Consider the following 18,665-nt stretch of genomic DNA (forward strand, 5'->3'; position numbering starts at 1 on the left):
TAGCTGACTGTTGTCCATCAATTGGACGCTTTGAGCACAGGAGAGCCCAGCATTGCTGTAACTAATGCGGAAAGTCTCACAGTGGCTCAGCTTATAGAAAGAGGCCCTTTCAAATGAAAAATTGAGATTTCAATCCAAAAGAGAATCAAACCATTTTGTGGCATTCATTTCTCCACCTAAATTAATACTTTCATGTTAGAAGCAAAATCTAGCTGAAATACAGTAATTTGCTAAAATTAAGGCGTCATCTTTCCCACCTGTGGCTGCTCCGTTCTGTGTCTCTGATGCTTTCAGCTGTGCTCCCTCTCAATGAAAGCGCTGATGCCTCAGGCCCTGAGTGCTCACTGATTCCAAAACCACTTTCAGATCCTCACATCTGCTTAGAACCATCTAAGACATTTTCTCTCCTTGTATAGGCAAAATCTGACCACCCTTGTCCCAGGAAAATACAATTTGCCACAGTAGAGGGGGTCAGGGCTAGGATCCGGCCTCTAGCAGAAAACTGGACATGAAAAGGGGGGCCCTGTCAACACGTGTCCAGCCAAAGGAAGGGTATTAATTTGCAAAGAAGACGTGCTGTTTTCTGATCACTATGGTAATCAGCTTATACCCGGAAGCAGAGCGCTGATTGCTGGTGTGTTAATTCCTAATCACAAATGTCACTCTTGATCATAAAATTATAAGTATTTTAGAATGAAAGGCTGGCCAATGGGCAGCTGGAGTTTGTTTTTGGTTTGGGTTTTTTGTTTTTTTTCCTTTTTCTCCCCAAAACCCCCCAGTACATAGTTGTATATTCTTCGTTGTGGATCCTTCTAGTTGTGGCATGTGGGACGCTGCCTCAGCGTGGTCTGATGAGCAGTGCCATGTCCGCGCCCAGGATTCGAACTAACGAAACACTGGGCCGCCTGCAGCGGAGCCCGCGAACTTAACCACTCGGCCACGGGGCCAGCCCCTGGGTTTTTTTTTTTAAATCTTTCTAGTTCTGAGGTCCTAGGGCACTGATGTGAACCCATTAGTCTGCATAGAAGGGCCCCTTTTCCACTGTGTTTATGGGGAGGCAGTGCATACACCCGGATGAGCCTGAGTCTTAAAGAAATATACGATTGGGTGGAATCACAGTTTCCATAACTTACTAAGTGTGTGTCCTTGTGTGTTACTTGATTTCTCCAACCCTCAGTTCATTCACCTTTAAAAGGAATTAATACCCAACTTGTAGAGTTGTCGGGAGGACAAAAGAAGATAATGTATGTACATTACCAATTAGGGTGAAGAGGTCACGCAACAAGTGATCTTAGTATAAACAAAAGATGGAGTTAGCTTTTCTCCCTTATTAGAAAGACCTTAAAGAAATATATCACTCTCCTTCCATCTGTCAAGTTGGACCTCCAGCCCCTGAACACATTTGCCATCTTCTCTCCCCTTCTCCCTTACACCCTCTCTGTGCACACACGGGGCTGGCGTGGAGATTGGGATGAAGAGAGTTCAGAGCAGACTTGGTGACTGGGGTGCGGCAGGAAGTTGCTTACAATACAGAAATACAGGGTGAGTGCAGGTGGCGATGTAAAAAGATGCCTTATGCTTACAGTGAATTTGATCAGGAGAACATCTAACTTAAGCCTTGGAGATTATACTACTCTATATCCAATGGAAGTCTGAAAAAGCTCTCAGGTGCCAGGCAAACTTTGTCTGTGTTTGTATTGTAATTTGCCAAAAGCTTCTCTATTCACAGGCATAAACTTTTACAAAGAGATTGTGTCATAGATTTGGAAAAGATGCTACAAGTTAAGAAGCTGGCAAGTGATTGTCCGATTGCACCTTCCTTGCCGTTAGCATTTGGACTTGTGTTACTCTCCCCCTCTCTCCGTAGTGTGTGGACTGAAGAGTCTCAATGCACCTTGCTGAATGTGTCCATCACGGAAACGTTTAATTGCTCCTTCAGCTGTGGTCCAGACTGCTGGAAACTGTCTCAGTACCCCTGCCTCCAGGTATACGTGAACCTGACTTCTTCAGGTGAAAAGCTCCTTCTCTACCACACTGAAGAGACGATGAAAATCAATCAGAAGGTAGGAGCTGGGGCACGCTGCATCTCCTTCACCCCCGCAGACTCCTGCCCCCAGCTCGTCTCTCCCTCTGAAGTTTCCCTGGGCCAGCATTTCAAAGGAGAATGCCACTAGGAAGCAGGCCCTGCCTCGTCCCTGCACAGAACTCACTATCTGACTCTTGCTTGGGAAACATTTGTTTTCTGTCCAAGTATGGACAAATCCCTCCCCCACTTTGTGGTAGTGCAAACTTAGCCTTTACTTCCATTTAGCAGGTAAACATTATATCCTATTTATACACAAATAGGCTGAGTGTTTTAAAGCAAATGTGCAGCTTAGTCAGAGTCGTACAAGCCAAAAAACCAAGTATTCATCATATACCAGGGAGCCATGAGGTAAAACTGTCTTTTGCTTTTCCATGGTCACTGTCACTCAGTTCTAGGACCTTGGGGATGTAACTTAATCTCTCTGAGCCTCAGCTTCCTTTTCTGTAAAAAGGTAAACAGTGGCCATCTTGCAAGGTCATTGTGCAGATCAGAGCAGAGGATATAAAGTGCTGGCACAGGGAGACTGCCAACCTGATGTCACAGTGTGTGTCCTGTGTGTCTTTCTTCCTATATGTTATGTTCACAGAGGCTGAATTTGCCAGCACTGCTACATTCAAATCCAGACGGTGGATGCTCAACAAATATATGATATTAAAGCTGTACATAGAATTCATATTTATAAGGTCTGGGATGACCAGTAAGGTCATCCAACCTGCCATTATCAATTTTTGGATAAATATATTGAGTTTTGGATTCATGATAGCAATATAGATGGCCAGAGTACTCTCATATGCCAAGACGACCTGATGTCACTCTCCAATAGGACAATTAGCCCTCATTACCAGATACAACTCCTGTGAACTCTAGCCTTTCTTGTAAGAAAGTTTTCTTTTCATTACAATTATCAGCACTTAAATGACATAGATTATACGTATTGAAAAAATTCAGTAGCTTCAGAGTTCGATACTAGAATAGGATTTGTTTTGTGATATATTGACACAAAGGAGGGGAATCTACCATGCATTTTGGTTACAATAACTTAAAAAAATTCTTGCAAATATCTCTGTGGACTCAACGTAATGAGTATTTCAGAGAATGTTGTTTGAAAATGTCTGCACTGATTTCCCTTCGTTTGTGGTAACCACAAACAGCACCAGATCTAACCCTGTTCTGCAAATATACAAAGCTTAGCTCCCCCACAAAGTGTTTGTTTTCCAAGATCTTCCCTCAAGTCAGATTTTTAAATTGAAGCTGACCTGTAATGATGAATGCCTATAAAACTCTCAAATCTCCATGGAATTGGAAATAGGCCAAAGTTGAATAGGCACCAAAAAGTGGGATAGACTTCCATTTCCTTGTTTTGACATTTTCTCAGTAGGCCCTGTGAATGCATTGTTTAGGCTATAAACAGAGAGTGAAGCTACCATATAAAGTCTCAGTTAAAAATTTAGGACCAGTATCTTGTCTACTGTCAGACTACCAGGTCATTGTTTGGTTTATTTGCTCCATTATCTTGTTTTTAACTGTGAATTACAGCACACATACAGGAACATGCAAGAAAGGGAAAAAGTACAGCTCAGGCATTTGTTACAGAGATCCCCCAAGTAATCACCACGAGGGTAAAAAAGTAGACACTTCCCATATAGTAAAAACACCCTTCACATCCCCCCCAATAACTATAGGCTCTGGCCCCTGCCAAAGGTGACAACCATCTTGACTATTATTCCAGTTACTTTCTTATCTTTCTTCATAGTTTTATTACCTAAGCATGTATTCTTAGACACTATATTTTAGTTTTGCCTGGTTTTTAAACATTATATAAATAGAATCATACAGACTATTTCCCCTTGTGTCTAACTTCCTTCACACAACACTATGTTTGTTAGAAGTCATTCCATTTGGTGGTAGTTCATTCATTTTTGTTACTGTATCATATCCCATTGTATGAATATGCTAATTTATTTATTCATTCAGCTGTTGATGGACATTTTGAGTTCTCTACAGTTTGAGGCTATTACAAATAATTCTGCCTTAAATAAATATTCTTGCATATGTTTTTTGGTACACTGGCACACACACTTCTGTCGGGTATAAAGCTGAGAATGGAATATCTACATCATAGGGTACACATGTCTTAAAGTTTAGTAGATAACAGCAAATTGTTTTCCAAAATGCCTGTACCAATTCGCACTCCCACCAACTCTGTGGGTATGAGAGTTTGCATGGCTCCAAATCCTCATCAACACTTAGTATCATCTGTAATTTTAATTTTAGCTAATGTGGTGATATTTCCTTGTGGTTCAGATGACTAATGTCATCAAATGCCTTTTTTATTTATTTATCGGCCATTTGGATATCCTCTTTTGTATAATGTCTGTTCAAGTCCTTTGTCTATTTTTCTATTGCATTCTTTCTTCTTAGTATTCATTATAGGATTGCTTTAAATCTAGAAACGAACCTCTGTTAGATATATGTATTACAAAAATCTTCTCCCATTATGTAACCTTTTCACTCTCTTAATGACGTCTTTGAAGGACAGAAGTTTCTAATTTAAATGTAGCCAAATATTGTCAATCTTTTTCTTTCTTGCTTGCTTTTTTGCAGTGTTTGGTTGTCCTCTTTAAAAAGTCTTCATCTACCCTGAAGTCATGAAATTATTCTCCTAAATTATTTTCTAGAAGCATTATTGTTCCTTCTTTCACAGTTAGAATACAATCTATCTAAAATTGATTTTTATGTAGGAGTCAACTTTCTGGGTTTCTTTTTTTTTCATATGGACAGCCATTTACCCAAGTCCATTTATAACAAGACCACTCTGTCCCCATTGGATTATTTTTATAACCCCATTTCTCTTTTTCTTGAAAGTTATCTGTTCTGTCACTGTTGTTTTAATGTTTAGCCTAGAGATTACAGCTTGCAATCTTGACTAGTCAAGGACATTAAAACATTTTTAACCCCACTCAGTCTCTTCTCGATTTATATATTACTGTCATTTTTTTCTGTGTATACTTTAAGCTCATGTAGACATTGTTATTGTTTTTGTATACAGTAGATATTAATTTATATGTGTCCCCATGATTTTTCATTTTCATTATTCTTCACTTCTTCCTTTATCTCTGGTCTCCCATCTGGGATCGTTTTTCTACTGCCTGAAGAACATTCTTTAATTAGTATTTATTTAGTGCAATATCTGCTCTAAAGAATTCCCTCAGCTTTCATTTGTCTGAAAATATTTGTATTTCATTTTCATTCTTGAAGGATACATTCAAAGAGTATAAAATTCTGAGTTGGCTGTTATTTTGTTTCTGCACATTGAAAACATTCCATTCTTCTGGTGAGCATTGTTGCTATTTAGAACTCAGATCTCTCTAATTGCTGCTTCCTTGAGGTAATCTTTGTCTATGTTAAAAATTGTTTTCTTTGGTTTTCTGCAGTTTAACTATTATGTGCCAAAGTACCCATTTATTTTAATTTTTTTTTTTTTAAGATTTTATTTTTTCCTTTTTCTCCCCAAAGCCCCCCGGTACATAGTTGTGTATTCTTCGTTGTGGGTTCTTCTAGTTGTGGCATGTGGGACGCTGCCTCAGCGTGGTCTGATGAGCAGTGCCATGTCCACGCCCAGGATTCGAACCAACGAAACACTGGGCCGCCTGCAGCGGAGCGCGCGAACTTAACCACTCGGCCACGGGGCCAGCCCCTAAAATACCCATTTATTTTTATTTAGCTTGCTTAGTGTTCCCAGGGTTTCTCTCCTTTCCTTGATGTTCTTTGTCAGTTTTAGGAAGTTCTTCAGTCATTATTGCATCAAATACTGCCTCTGCTCTCATTTTCTCCTACTCCTCCTTTTTCAACTCCAATTGGCCATATGTTGGGTTTTCTCATTGCATCCCCTGTACGCCTTACTCTCTCTTTTGTATTTCCCCTCCTTTTGTGTCTCTGTGCTTCATTCTGGATAGTGACCTATCTTCTAACTCACAATTATTTCCTCAGCTCTGGCAAATCCACTGTTAAATGCATCATTGAGTTTTTAATTTCTCTGATCATATTTTTCATTTCTAGAATATGCATTTGGGTCTTATTTTATAACTCTAGTTTCCTGAAATATTCTAATTCTCGTCTTCTAAATCTTTCAACACAAAAAGCAAAATTATGTTTATTTTAAAATTTATTTTGATGACTTCGATATCTGAAGCCCCATGTGCCTCTTCTATTTTTTTCTCCTCTTATTTGTTTTCATGTTGTCTTATATCTGGCACGTTTTTATTAGATTTCAGAAATGATATTTGCAAAATTATTTATAAAAATAACTTTAAGCCCAGGATGATGTCATCTTTTCCAAAAATTATTTCCATTTTCTTCTATCAGACCCCTGGGTACACCAGCCATTCATGATCACCTTATGCTGACCTCCAAAACTGAGATATTCAGATCAGAGCTGAAGTCCTTGTGGGCATCTGTTTACTTTAGGCCGACCATTAGTCCTATGATGTGGCCCTTAAGATTCTCAACCCAAAGTGAACAGGGGGGTCATCAGGGCCCCCACTTTATAGGCCCTCAATTATAATTCCTGCCCCTAGCCCTGCAAGGCTGTCAAAAATACCATTCCGCCTTCTAGGCTCTCAGCCCCTTTCTAGAGTCAGCAGATGCTCCAGAGGAAAGGCAGCACCAACCACTGGGCTCACCCTCCTGACACAGTAGTTCTTCACTCTCTGGGTAGCTGTCCTCTGCCTTTAATCAGAAGTATAGACATTAAAAATACAGTTATCTCCATGTCAGAGGGCCATTAAACCATGATCCTAAGGCAGCATGAGGAATATTTATGATATTCCTGGGAGAAAAAATTAAAATAATCTCTATGTTGATCTCTCCTTCTTGTTACCCTCCCCCAAGCTCAGCAAAAATAATAGTCTTCCCTGTAGTTACTAAAAAATGGGTATAGTTTTGTTGAGATACATAAAGAACCACTGGCAATGTGTGATCTGAGACAACAGGAGACAGAAGGATTTCAATCAAGCTGTCTTCTTTGTACAAAATATCCAAAGGATTTTATTTTTAAATTTTCACACTCTCTCATATGTTCTTTTTCTTTAGCCTTTAGACCCAGTGCCCAAGCTCTTGTCAACATTACAACTGAAACTGCTTAAGCTGATAAGCTGGAATGCTTTTGTGGAGCAATTGGCAGACTAACAGTCTCTAGGAGCCACAAGTGGGCTCAAGGGCCCCTGCGTCCCTTGGCCACAAGGCTGCCACTAGAATCATAAACAGTAGCTAATGATTAATTCACTACAGTTGTTGAATTTTTCAATGCTCATCTCCTTTGGAGTTTAAAAGCTCATTTACCCACCAGGGATTCTCAAATCATGCCCATCTGGTTTGGGGATGGATTTAACACGAAGTTTGGTGAAAAATAAGAAAATATATCCATTTTTTGATATGTGGCATAATACCATATATATGGTATTTTACACATAACTGTCATGGAGAAGATGGCTATTTTTGGTGGAGAATAAGTTCTATAAATTAGACAATTATTTACAAACCCAAACTCAGCATGATTTTGTCACCCATCTGAAGCCTTATGGATTCCCTAAATGCAGAGAATCTACATATCTAGACCAGGGTTTATCAGCCTCAGCACTATTGACATTTGGGGTGGGATAATTCTTTGTTGTTGGGGTGGACTGTCCTGTACATTGTAAGAGGTTTAGCAGCATCCCTGGCCTCCACCCACTAGATGCCAACATCCCCCTCTCTCCAGTTGTGACAGTGCAGAACAACTGCTCTCAATTTTATTTAGCTGTGGGCTTGGATGCTGTGAGCTTCTGGAATTCTAAGCAAAGCTTGTAAGCAGGGAATTTCTCTGCACAGCATTGGTAAAAAGGGAAAAGGGAAGAAAATAAAGTGAAGTTGAGAATCTGGATGGGAAATAAGACCCAACATTTATTAAGTGTCTATTATGTGCCCAGCACTATGCTAAGAACTTTAGAAAAATCATCTCATTTAATCCTAACTAAAACCCTACTCCTAAAATAATAATAACCAAATTTTATCAAGAGCTTACAATGTGCCAAGAACTGTATAAAACTAAATATTTCACATTAACTCGCTTACTTAATTACAGCAGCAATCCCACGTATTAGGCACCACTATTATCTCCACTTCACAATAATGAAGCTGAGCTCAGAAAATGAAATAATTTTCCCAGTCATGCCTTCACTAACTAATTATGCCTGAATTAAAATCAAAGTCTCTTTACCTCATCATGCTATCTCTTAGAGAGAAAAACATTACAGCACCCTCTTGAGAGAATAAAGATAAGAGCTCTGAAAAATCTAAGTTCTATGAAATATTTATCCTTCTGATGGTATATTTAGTGAACAAGTGAGGATCTATGCCATTCTATCATATTCCAAGAGGTTCTTAGGATCAAGTAAAGGCCATGAGCAAGGAATAGAATTATCTGTGATCCAGAAGGAAGGTCATGGTTGTGTATTCAGCAATGGTTTACACAGAGTAGATATTAAACAGATAGTAGTACACCCTGAAAAGGGGCAAAAAAACATGACCAGAAATTTGACATATGACATCCCCATAATTAGCACCTTAAATTTATAGGGATATTTATTAGACATTTGCTGAAACTGCCTATGGACCAGATATTCAGAAATGCTATTGTGATTGACAAACTTTAGTCACCATCACCAAAACTGAATTCTTGGATGGCTAAGGGCATCTTTTGCAGAAATGAAGTGAAGAATGTGCTTGGAAGGAGCTAACACTGAGCATCAAGAAGAAAAGAATAGAGAATGTACATACTCCTTTCCAGTGACCAAGAAAGAGGATCATGATGAAGGGCAAGGTCAGATTAGATATCTGACTTCCTCTAGGCCTAATTGGATACATCATGGATGTGGGGCTCCATGGTTTAAGCTATTCTGCATATTGACTAATCTGAAGGCTCCAGACAGCTTCTATTTCATTAGTGGATTTCATAGGTCTTTTAAGCATCTTCTCTGCTCCAAATCAAGTAGAAATACCATAAGAAATGTGAAAGCTCTTGGAAACACAGAAAAGGAAATCTCTCTGGAGGAACCTGTGTCTCAACACTGAAAGAAACTATAGTTCAGAGCAGATCATGAATACTGTTTTCCTACCAAACATTTCAAACAGTCCCACTTGCCAAAATCAAGAGGACACTTAGAAGTGCAAACAAGTCTAAACTAAATTTCATGGGATTCACTTTTTTTAAAAGTGGTTTTAAAGAGCAGGAAGTCTCAAAAGGGAAAAAAATAATATCTCAATTTACCCTTTCATTTCCTCTGTCCATTACTAATATTCAAGAACTCAAAAGTTCAAAATATACTTGTGTGCCAGAGGAACCCAGGGCTGCCAGCTGGTGATCTCTACCTTCTTTGAATATAGGAGTTACATTTTCTTCTCTAGCGCAGAACACAAAGCGTGGCACATCACACCTGCTTAATAAACTTGTGCACAATATTTATTGTTTGACGACACAAGAAAAAGTTTCATCTGACTTTGGAACCATGAATATTTATGTTTCACATGACCAATGTTTTTATTTTGTTTTTATCTCATGGACATTGTGGACTAGGATACTCTAAGGAGTTCTGAGAGCAAATTTGCAGCCCACTTCTCTGAAGGGTATAATCTTTACTGAAAGCCTATTTAGCCTCATTCCTGATCTCATTTCATCACCCCACTCTTGTTTTGTATTCTCTGCCTGTTCTCTCTAAAAGAATATCTTATATTGCTTATGTTTTTGATGCCTATATCTAGCACACTACCTGACACATTAAAGACAACAAATAGTGATTGGATTTCATGAAACTTCTAACCTCTGAAATGATACCTCCCTTTTTACAAAAGAACAAATGAAGAACAAACTCTTCCCCTAGGTTATCCTGAGAATTGGTAGCTCCCTTCCTACCATCATAAGGAAGAGGCTGCTGACCAGTGAGGTTATTCAGCCAAACACCCCCCTCCCACTGCCCCACTCACCCCCACATCTTTTATTTTTAGGATGAAGGACTGTCACTTTTTGCTTCACGCATGCCTAGCGAAGCATGCCTAAGCAAAGCCCAACAGGTAGTTTCTCAAAACTTCTGTCCATCATGAGAATAAAAATAACTCTATTGATGTAAAAGACTCTGGAAGTGAGGTTAAGAAAAGAAAATTTTCAGTCACTTTCCAAAGAATTGGAGAGAAGATGCAATTGCTGGATCTTCGTTGACGTGTAAGGGAAAGGACAGTCAAGAGAAGCTGACAGGACCCAGGTTTCCTCGGCTGGGAGAGGAAAGGTCATGCCTTGGGGCCACCTCTGTGGTTTTCAATACTAAAGAGAACTTAAGGGATTTGGGAAAGCAGAAAGATTTATTAACAAAATTTAGGATTAAGAAGACAGATGTGAGTCTAAATCTGCTGAATGGCTCTCTCAGAGGACTGCTAGGTTTATATATTCATATGTTAAGGCACAAAAGAGAGAATGGCCTATAGCCTTGGTAAAAAATATGAACATATTGTGATGAGTACCTAAGCATCTTGTGTACATAAAATTATTATTCATATCTTCCTTTATGATATACATCATGCAGAGTCTAAAAGTTAATTCTTTCCTATTCCACACCTCCCACGAAAAAAAAGAATGATCTAAAAATGCTGGGATTTTTATCTTTTCAATCTATATTGCATTTTTCCAACTAAGTGTAGATCACTTAGTAAAGCTTCCGTTTGTGGAAATGCATTCTGTGTCTTCTAAACCAATCATATAAAATTATCCTCGGAACACGTGATGACATCATGAGATCACTAAATCATCACCCCAAATTCACACCAGCCTCAGAAAGACACAGTTGGAGCCACAGAAACAGAAAACTAGAATCCTAATGTAGGATTCAGCACGTCAAATCTCCTCCAACACAAAAGCAAGGAACGTGAGAGACAAGAGCCATCGAACAGGACTGCTCCTGTAAAAACCATATAATTAGTAATTTTGCCCTCCTCAGAGGTTTCATAGTTTAGTATGTGGCACTTGGTTAAAGACTTTAGAAGATCATGCAGGCAAATGTGATATTCCAATAGGAAACTATGTTAATGAAAATTTATTGAGGCTTTATGCATATTCATCATTTAATCCTCACACGAACCCTGCTAGGAAGCCTTTATTAACCCCTTTATAAATAAATGTCTTATATAGAAATTACATATATAATTTTATATAAATATTATAGATAAAGAAGTTGATCCTGAGGAGCCAAGTAACTTGCTTACAGAAACACAGTAACACAGTAACCAGATCTCCAGAACATGAGTCAGGGGCTGGGTACACTACTTCATACATTCCCGTTGTCACAAAGGAAGGACCCATCAATAATAAAACAGAATGAATGACTGACATATGGTAGAGTTTTCAGGGATCAGTAGCAGTCTAAAATGGGAGCCAGCTTCTGTGTCGAAAGGTGGCAGGTGGCAAGGTTAGGAGAAGCTAAAAATACAAGGGGAGAGGAATCTTTTCTCCACTAGCAATGAGGAGTTGCACTTTGATGTGCCACTGGCCCCAGAGACCCTAGTCCAATCACGTATAGAATATGGCTCACCTGGCAGGTCCAAATGTGCATATTGGAGTCACTGATGGCTTGAAAGTTTAATAAGCAGCTCCTGCGTTACAACCTTGCTAGACAGTCTCAAAAGTAATTTATATCTCATTTTATTTGGAAGAATCTTACCTAGTGACAGAATTATTGCCATTTGGCTGACAAACGTTTCTTCCAAAAATTTTAAAAGCCAAATCAATTCACAAGAGCATAAGAAAAAAAAAAAACTCCATTTTTAATGGAGTGCTATTTTTACTGAGATCATTTCAATAACTTAGCAGTGTTAGCCACTGAAACTACTACTATAAACTATCTCACACAAAAATATACAGAAGCTGGATGCATTTGTAATCGAAATTGGCTCTGTTTGAATTCAGCCACAAATGGCTTGTCTGTGATTCTTTTTTTAATGCTTTGATTCAAAAAACGTTTTTAAAAAATTTTAAAGACACGATCTGGGCAGCTTTGAAGAAGGATAGAAATAAAGGCATTCCCTTACTGCCTATGATCCAAAAGGCATCCAACTGCTAGAAAATTTGCTTCCTGGCAGTCATAGGTTGATTTTTGTACTAAATTATGATCACTGAGAAAATTTGCTTTCTTGGAGATGCTTTCAGACCCTTAATGTTGTGCTAGTACCAGGCCTTTGCTGAACTCACATTTATGAGTGCACTCACATTTATTCTTAGCTGATCAAACCTGAAGGTGTCAACCAGTCCTTGCCATGAGAACATTACGTTAAGCTTGGTTTATGATAAATGCCAGCATGCTCATCCCCTATTCTTAACTAATCAAAGAATCTTCCTAATGTTTATAGCCAAATAATCTAATGATCACAGCAGACCCAAAAAAGCAAGGTGCCAGTTTACCCGCTAGAAAAGTCAGGGAAAGAGTAATCCAAACATACTGGACTAGCAAACGCATTCTGTTTCTTTCATATTTTCTTCCTGTGAAATCTACAAGTCTAAACTGTCCTGGAATTCCAGGATCCTAACTCAAAGCTCCCATCAATGCACCTCAAAATTCACCAACAACCTGCCTCATCTGTGTCTCTGCATACAGTCTTGTGAGCTGTGCACTGCACAACCCTAGGAGTACCGGTCACATGGTAAAAGTCACAGATGCGAATATTTATAATCACAACTTATCAATTGGTAATAGAAGTAAAATGTGTAGGGGTTTTTTTTTTTCATAAAATCAATGTATTATGACAATGTTTCAATAGAAAATAATGCTGTTTTGAAAAGAGGATATAGTTTTCTAATTCACACTGAAAATTATACAGATTAGCAGTGATCTTGTCACAAACCAATTTAATTCAGATAAATCAGTTAAATCAATCATTTGATAATGTGTATAACAAGGGACAGGGATTTTTTTTCCTATTGGGAGGCACTTTGCCATAGAGATGAGAAAGAGTTAAACAAGGACCTGCACATCTCCCAGAAACGTGACTTAAATCCCTTTTTTGTAACTTTTAAAAACTCAGATTTGGGGGCCAGCCCCATGGTGTAGTGGTTAAGTTCAGGATGTTCTGCTTCGAAAGCCTGGATTCTCAGGTTTGGATCCCAGGGCTGGATGTACACCGTTCGTCAGCCGTGCTGTGGCAGTGACCTACATAAAATTGAGGAAGATTGGCACCGACGTTAGCTCAGGGTGTATCTTCCTCAGCAAAAATATAAAAAGAAAAAGGAAAAAGTTAGATTTATTGTTATATCAGTTTTGTCAGTGCCCATTTAGAAACCAAGGGAAGATCACAGAGATTTCGTCTCTCCAGAGACTGCTTTTTAAATTAGGAAAAATGTGTTCAAAAATATGTCCAATAAATAATAATAAGAAAAACTACAAAGTTCTTTAATTCCACCTGTATCCAGAGAAGAGAGAAGGGAAGGAGAAAGGAGGACAAGAAGAGGAAATAGAGGGGAAAATATAAAGTGAAGTGAGGAATAGGGGCAGGGCAGGGAAGGAAAAGAGAGATACAAAGAAAGAACTCAAAGGATATAAGCATGTAGCAAGAAAAGAGAGACATATAGAAGAGATATCGCAAGAAAGAAGAAAGGTGAAAAGATAAAGGAAAGTTATTTTAAGTTCTCAGATCAGTGCTGGTTGAAGAGTAAACTGACTTGGTTCTGTTGTATTTTTCCTTGGTTTATGGAAAAAGCTACTTTGTCATGCTAACTGGGCATAAACCATTCATCACAGCTCGCTACTTATTCAGTATCCCTATACTTTCCCAATCCTTTTTCAGCAACTGTCCAGGGATATAGCTGTTTTCTTGAATACAGTAGCAAGGTGACCAAGGTGACTTGGCTGCACAAATTAAGCCAAGCCAAAAAGATAAGAGTAAACTGCTTTCCCTGAGAGAACTGGTAGCTTTTGATATTACGGGGACAGCTGAGGACAGATAAAAGACAGGCTGACACTCTGATTCCATGGAAAAGTATGTTCAGTAGGGAATAATTATAACTCACCATGCTTCACTGTGGTGGAAAGAATCCACTGGAGTCACTCAACTGTAATCAATATGTAAACTATATATGGGTGAGCTATCAAAGTACATCTTGGTCAGATACCTAAAAATATTTTTTAAATCAATGTGTGAGTTCTTAGGGTTCCTGGAGGCACTAGCTTGAATATGAAAAAGAATAATCATCATGGTTATTTCACAGATGATTAAGTTGGCCTCCAGACCTCATCCCCTCCTAGTACCAGGCACATGCACACACACGCAGACAGAGTATGTTCTGCTGACAGTTTATCTTGTTTTCTACAGTGCTCCTATATACCTAAGTGTGGAAAAAATTTTGAAGAATCCATGTCCCTGGTGAATGTTGTCATGGAAAATTTCAGGAAGTACCAACACTTCTCCTGCTATTCTGACCCAGAAGGAAACCAGAAGAGCGTCATCCTAACCAAACTCTACAGTTCCAACGTGCTGTTCCATTCACTCTTCTGGCCAACTTGTATGATGGCTGGGGGCGTGGCGATCGTTGCCATGGTGAAACTCACACAGTACCTCTCCCTGCTCTGTGAGAGGATCCAACGGATCAATAGATAAAAGCAAAATGGATGAGATCATTTTCTTTAAAGCTCAAATACTGTTTTCTTTCATTCTTCACCAAAGAACCTTAAGTTTGTAATGTGCAGTCTGTTATGAGTTCCTTAATATATTCTTATATGTAGAGCAATAATGCAAAAGCTGTCCTATATGCAAACATGATGTCTTTATTATTCAGGAGAAGAAATAAGTGTTTTGTGTTGGTTGTTTCATAATCTTGTTTCAATGCTGGAATTAGAACTTCCTTCTCTCGTTCCGCCAAAATAGGGCTCAGTTATTCATTTGCCAAGCTTTGTGGAGGAATGTAGACAATATCAATGTGATAAGGTCTGTGTTCTGAGTTTTCAGATCTCTTGAAGACATTTCTGCAATATTGTTCATCATCCATTGTTTACTAAAGCTACAGCCAAAAATATTTTTTCTTTTCCTACTCTAAAACTGAGCCCTGTAGCAAGTGAAGGGACCAGATTTCCAAACTAAAGGATGTCACACATTTTCCTTGTATTTCTACCATATCACTGTAAAAGAGGAGGGAAATCTGACCAGCTATTTTTCTTTTATTACTTTCTATTCATAATTCTAGATTTTTTAACTGATTTCCAAAAAAAATAAGCTGTTTTCATTAACAATTCTGTAATCTCTTCTTGTGATTTAAATAGAAACTGAACAGAGCCCTTTTCCATGTAAGACCCTGCTACTGTGTGAGGAGACAACATTTAGAAGGAGTTTCATTACCTGTGAACTGACTGAATGTTGAGTAGATGCTCCATTACAATCCAGGAAAGTCTATGTTAGTAAGAGATTTGTGGGAAAATCTTTATTCCATTTCAATTGAACTGTTAGGTGGTAAATCTAAGATCCCATTTGCTGGTCAATTCTGGTAGACTGATTTCAATGGGTAAATCTATTGTGGCGAATGAACGTGTTGGAATATTGCTCTTTGGGAATTTGTGTTTGAGTTAATGATTGTATATTCTCTCTTTCTGAAAAGCGCCCCCTGTCGGGATTTTAAAGCTATGTGCACAGAGTATTTGTCTCCTCTACATGTTTTATTTTTCTATTTACAATAATTCCCTTTTTTGTTGCTAGATTTTATACACAGAATAGACCTTTTTTCCTAACACACACTTGAACTGAATAACAGATTTAAAGGAAGCCTTTGTTCACATTGCCATTCGCTTATTGTATTTGGGGGGAAGAAGGAGGGATTGGTTTTAAACAAAAACATTCCATCTTTTATTTAACATCAATATCAAGAGGAGAAGACAAACATCTAACTTTCTCATCTATATTTAAGTACCTTTTTGTAAATGTACTATCAAAGTTTTCTAGGTATTGCAAAATTTTACAAACCATATTTGTGGAATGAATGGTGAAACTAATCTGATGAAATGGAAATGATTCTGCAATATTGTAATTCATAGTTTGACTTTTCATAAGCAAATAAATCCCTAGGGTATAATCAAGACTTCAAACGTGTAATTAAAATTTAAAAAGAAAATTCATTACATCAGCAGGATCTGAACACCTCTTGCATTCGAAGCTGACAAGCCCACGATAGTCCAAAAACATATGACTCACTATCGTTAAAAGTATTTAAAGAGATTATAAAGAAAGTTCCTTTTCTTAACATCCAAACACATACAGACAATATTATGAATATTTGGAAAATATGATGGAAGACTCGATTCCTACTCCACCTTAAAAACATAATCCTGAAGACAATAGAGAAATCTCTGTGACTTGTGGAGCTGAAAATCTGCAATCTTTAATGTTCTTTGGGCTTCCCTTCAAGTGATTCAAGTATGAAACATATGCAAGTGAAATTACTAGATGAGTTATTTTTTTATTTTCCTCTGGATTTTTAATTAAAAATTCCCAACTGATATTTCAGATAAGAATGTAGAAATCACAAAATAATGACACCAGAAAGAAGCTAACTAGTGCCTTCTTGAATTTTAATAAAGCAACAGCCCCTTCAAGTAATTTAAATGTATACACACTTAAACACTCATTGTTAAAGGAGAAAGAACTGCTACTAATAATAACGTTTTCAATGCCTTCCACGCGTTAACTAATTTACCCTTTATAACAACCCTCACAGAGACAGCTCTACTGTTATCCCATCCTACGGATGAGAATGTGAGGCTCAGAGATGTTAAGTAACTTCCTCAAGGTTACAAGGAACTGAGAAAATACCCAGGCTGTAGCTTTCCCATTATGGTCACCATTTCCACGGCTTTGGGTTCTTTTAGATAACACTGAGGGATGCTGAGGTTTGGAAGGGATTTTAGGGGTGAAGAAGAAAGAGCGCTGAATTGGAAGTTAAAAGGTTTCATTTAAGACATGGTAACTAGGTGACTTAGGCTTCTCAATTCATCTCTTGACTTCTTTGACCGTAAAATTAGGATGAGAGGCCAGCTGACTGTTAAGGTTCCTTTTTAACACTAAGCTTTCACTCCTAGGTGTATAGAAGGAAGAATGAATACCATTGTCCAGCCTTCATAGCACAGATCTAGTTCTCAAATAGAATCTACACGTGTTAGTCCATGGATTAAAAAACAGCCTTCCTGCTGATACTCCCCATAATCCACGTGCCTCTTCTTTAGGACCCAAAGCTTTATTTATACCTGCCAGAAGCACAGCTCTGAGCCTCCACATCATTCAACAGGGATGATTTCCCACACAGAATATCTGCTTCCAAATCATTTTCATTATCCAATTGGCACATCACATCCAAAACTTTATTGATTTCAAATTCCCTGAGTTGTAATTATATTAAAAACCAGAAAATGGTAAATATACCAATGATTGTCTGCAAATAGCTATAATAAAAAATACGATCCTGTAGTAACCACTGGTGAAATGCTGACTGATCAGAATGGTGATGTAGGCAATCACAAAATACCTCTCATGTAGACCACATGACATTTAAGTTTCCAGCATGTTACTCTTTTCTCATTGCTGCAAATGACCTAAAAAGTGACTATGCATGGCATTTATATAACAAATATTATTTTCAATATGTCAAGCCGTAAACATCTTACCTCATTCCTGTGGATGAAACACCTTGACATTGTAATCATTGCATTGACATTAACAGAGAGATCTGGAGAAAAGCAAAATATGAGCAACTGACTCAAGTGGGTTAAAACAACAGTTTTAAAGGAATTATTTGCTATTCGCAGACATAATTAAATTTCCTCCCCTCTCCTACAAAAATACTGAAATGAACAATGTTTGAGCAGATAAGGTAATTCTCATTGTCCTGGTGGGGAAGAGGAGGTGATTAAAGGTTGGACATTGTTCCTTTTCTTCTCAACCTCGACTTTTTCCCCTTTCCCCTTGTAAAACAATTCAACAAGAATAATCTCACAGTTCTGTAGTAACCACTCCAATGTGTGTACCACGTGGGAAATCTGACCCAAGAAACAAAGTTTCAGAACTCTCCTGAAAAATTCGTCAGGGTGTCGAGTATGGAAGGACTGAGCAGACACCTTTTAAGTTGAATCTGTTCCATTCTTACATATTTGAAGCAACTGTAAGGAATAATACAAAGTGTACAACACTGCCTTCTCTCTTAAGAATGAACTGGTACTCTACTAGAAGGGTCGAGACAACACCCATGAAAAAAATAGAGAACAGTTAGGTCTCAAACCCACATCAGTGGTGAAAATATCTACCGAGGGTTGATATGAGGCTTAACTGGGACATATATGTAAAATGCCTAGCACTCTACATAGCATATAATAGATGCTTACTGAACAGTGATTATCACAATTAGTAGTAAAATGAAGAAATAGTATTGATAGTATTAATATAACCACTAGCAGTATATAGTGTCTTAGAGCTAGAATAGCTCTAAAATGTCGTTTTGCCCAAAATTCACACCAATTCATAAGTCCCTTTG

The 18,665-nt window shown here is 38.1% G+C and overlaps 1 protein-coding gene across 6 annotated transcripts in view; it reads left to right on the forward strand.

Moving 5' to 3' along the window:
- Nucleotides 1-16,223, forward strand: part of KCNMB2 (potassium calcium-activated channel subfamily M regulatory beta subunit 2) — a 224,357-nt gene extending 208,134 nt beyond the window's left edge. For all 6 annotated transcript variants that reach the window (XM_005601817.4, XM_001494801.6, XM_070242658.1 and 3 more), the window contains 2 exons: nt 1,868-2,063; nt 14,471-16,223. In XM_005601817.4, coding sequence (XP_005601874.1) covers nt 1,868-2,063; nt 14,471-14,755 — 481 coding nt within the window. In that variant the 3' untranslated portion in view covers nt 14,756-16,223. The remainder of the gene's footprint in view (nt 1-1,867; nt 2,064-14,470) is intronic.
- Nucleotides 16,224-18,665: the final 2,442 nt, after the last annotated feature.

Source organism: Equus caballus, chromosome 19 (assembly GCF_041296265.1).
Source record: "Equus caballus isolate H_3958 breed thoroughbred chromosome 19, TB-T2T, whole genome shotgun sequence".
Taxonomy (NCBI): Eukaryota; Metazoa; Chordata; class Mammalia; order Perissodactyla; family Equidae; genus Equus; species Equus caballus.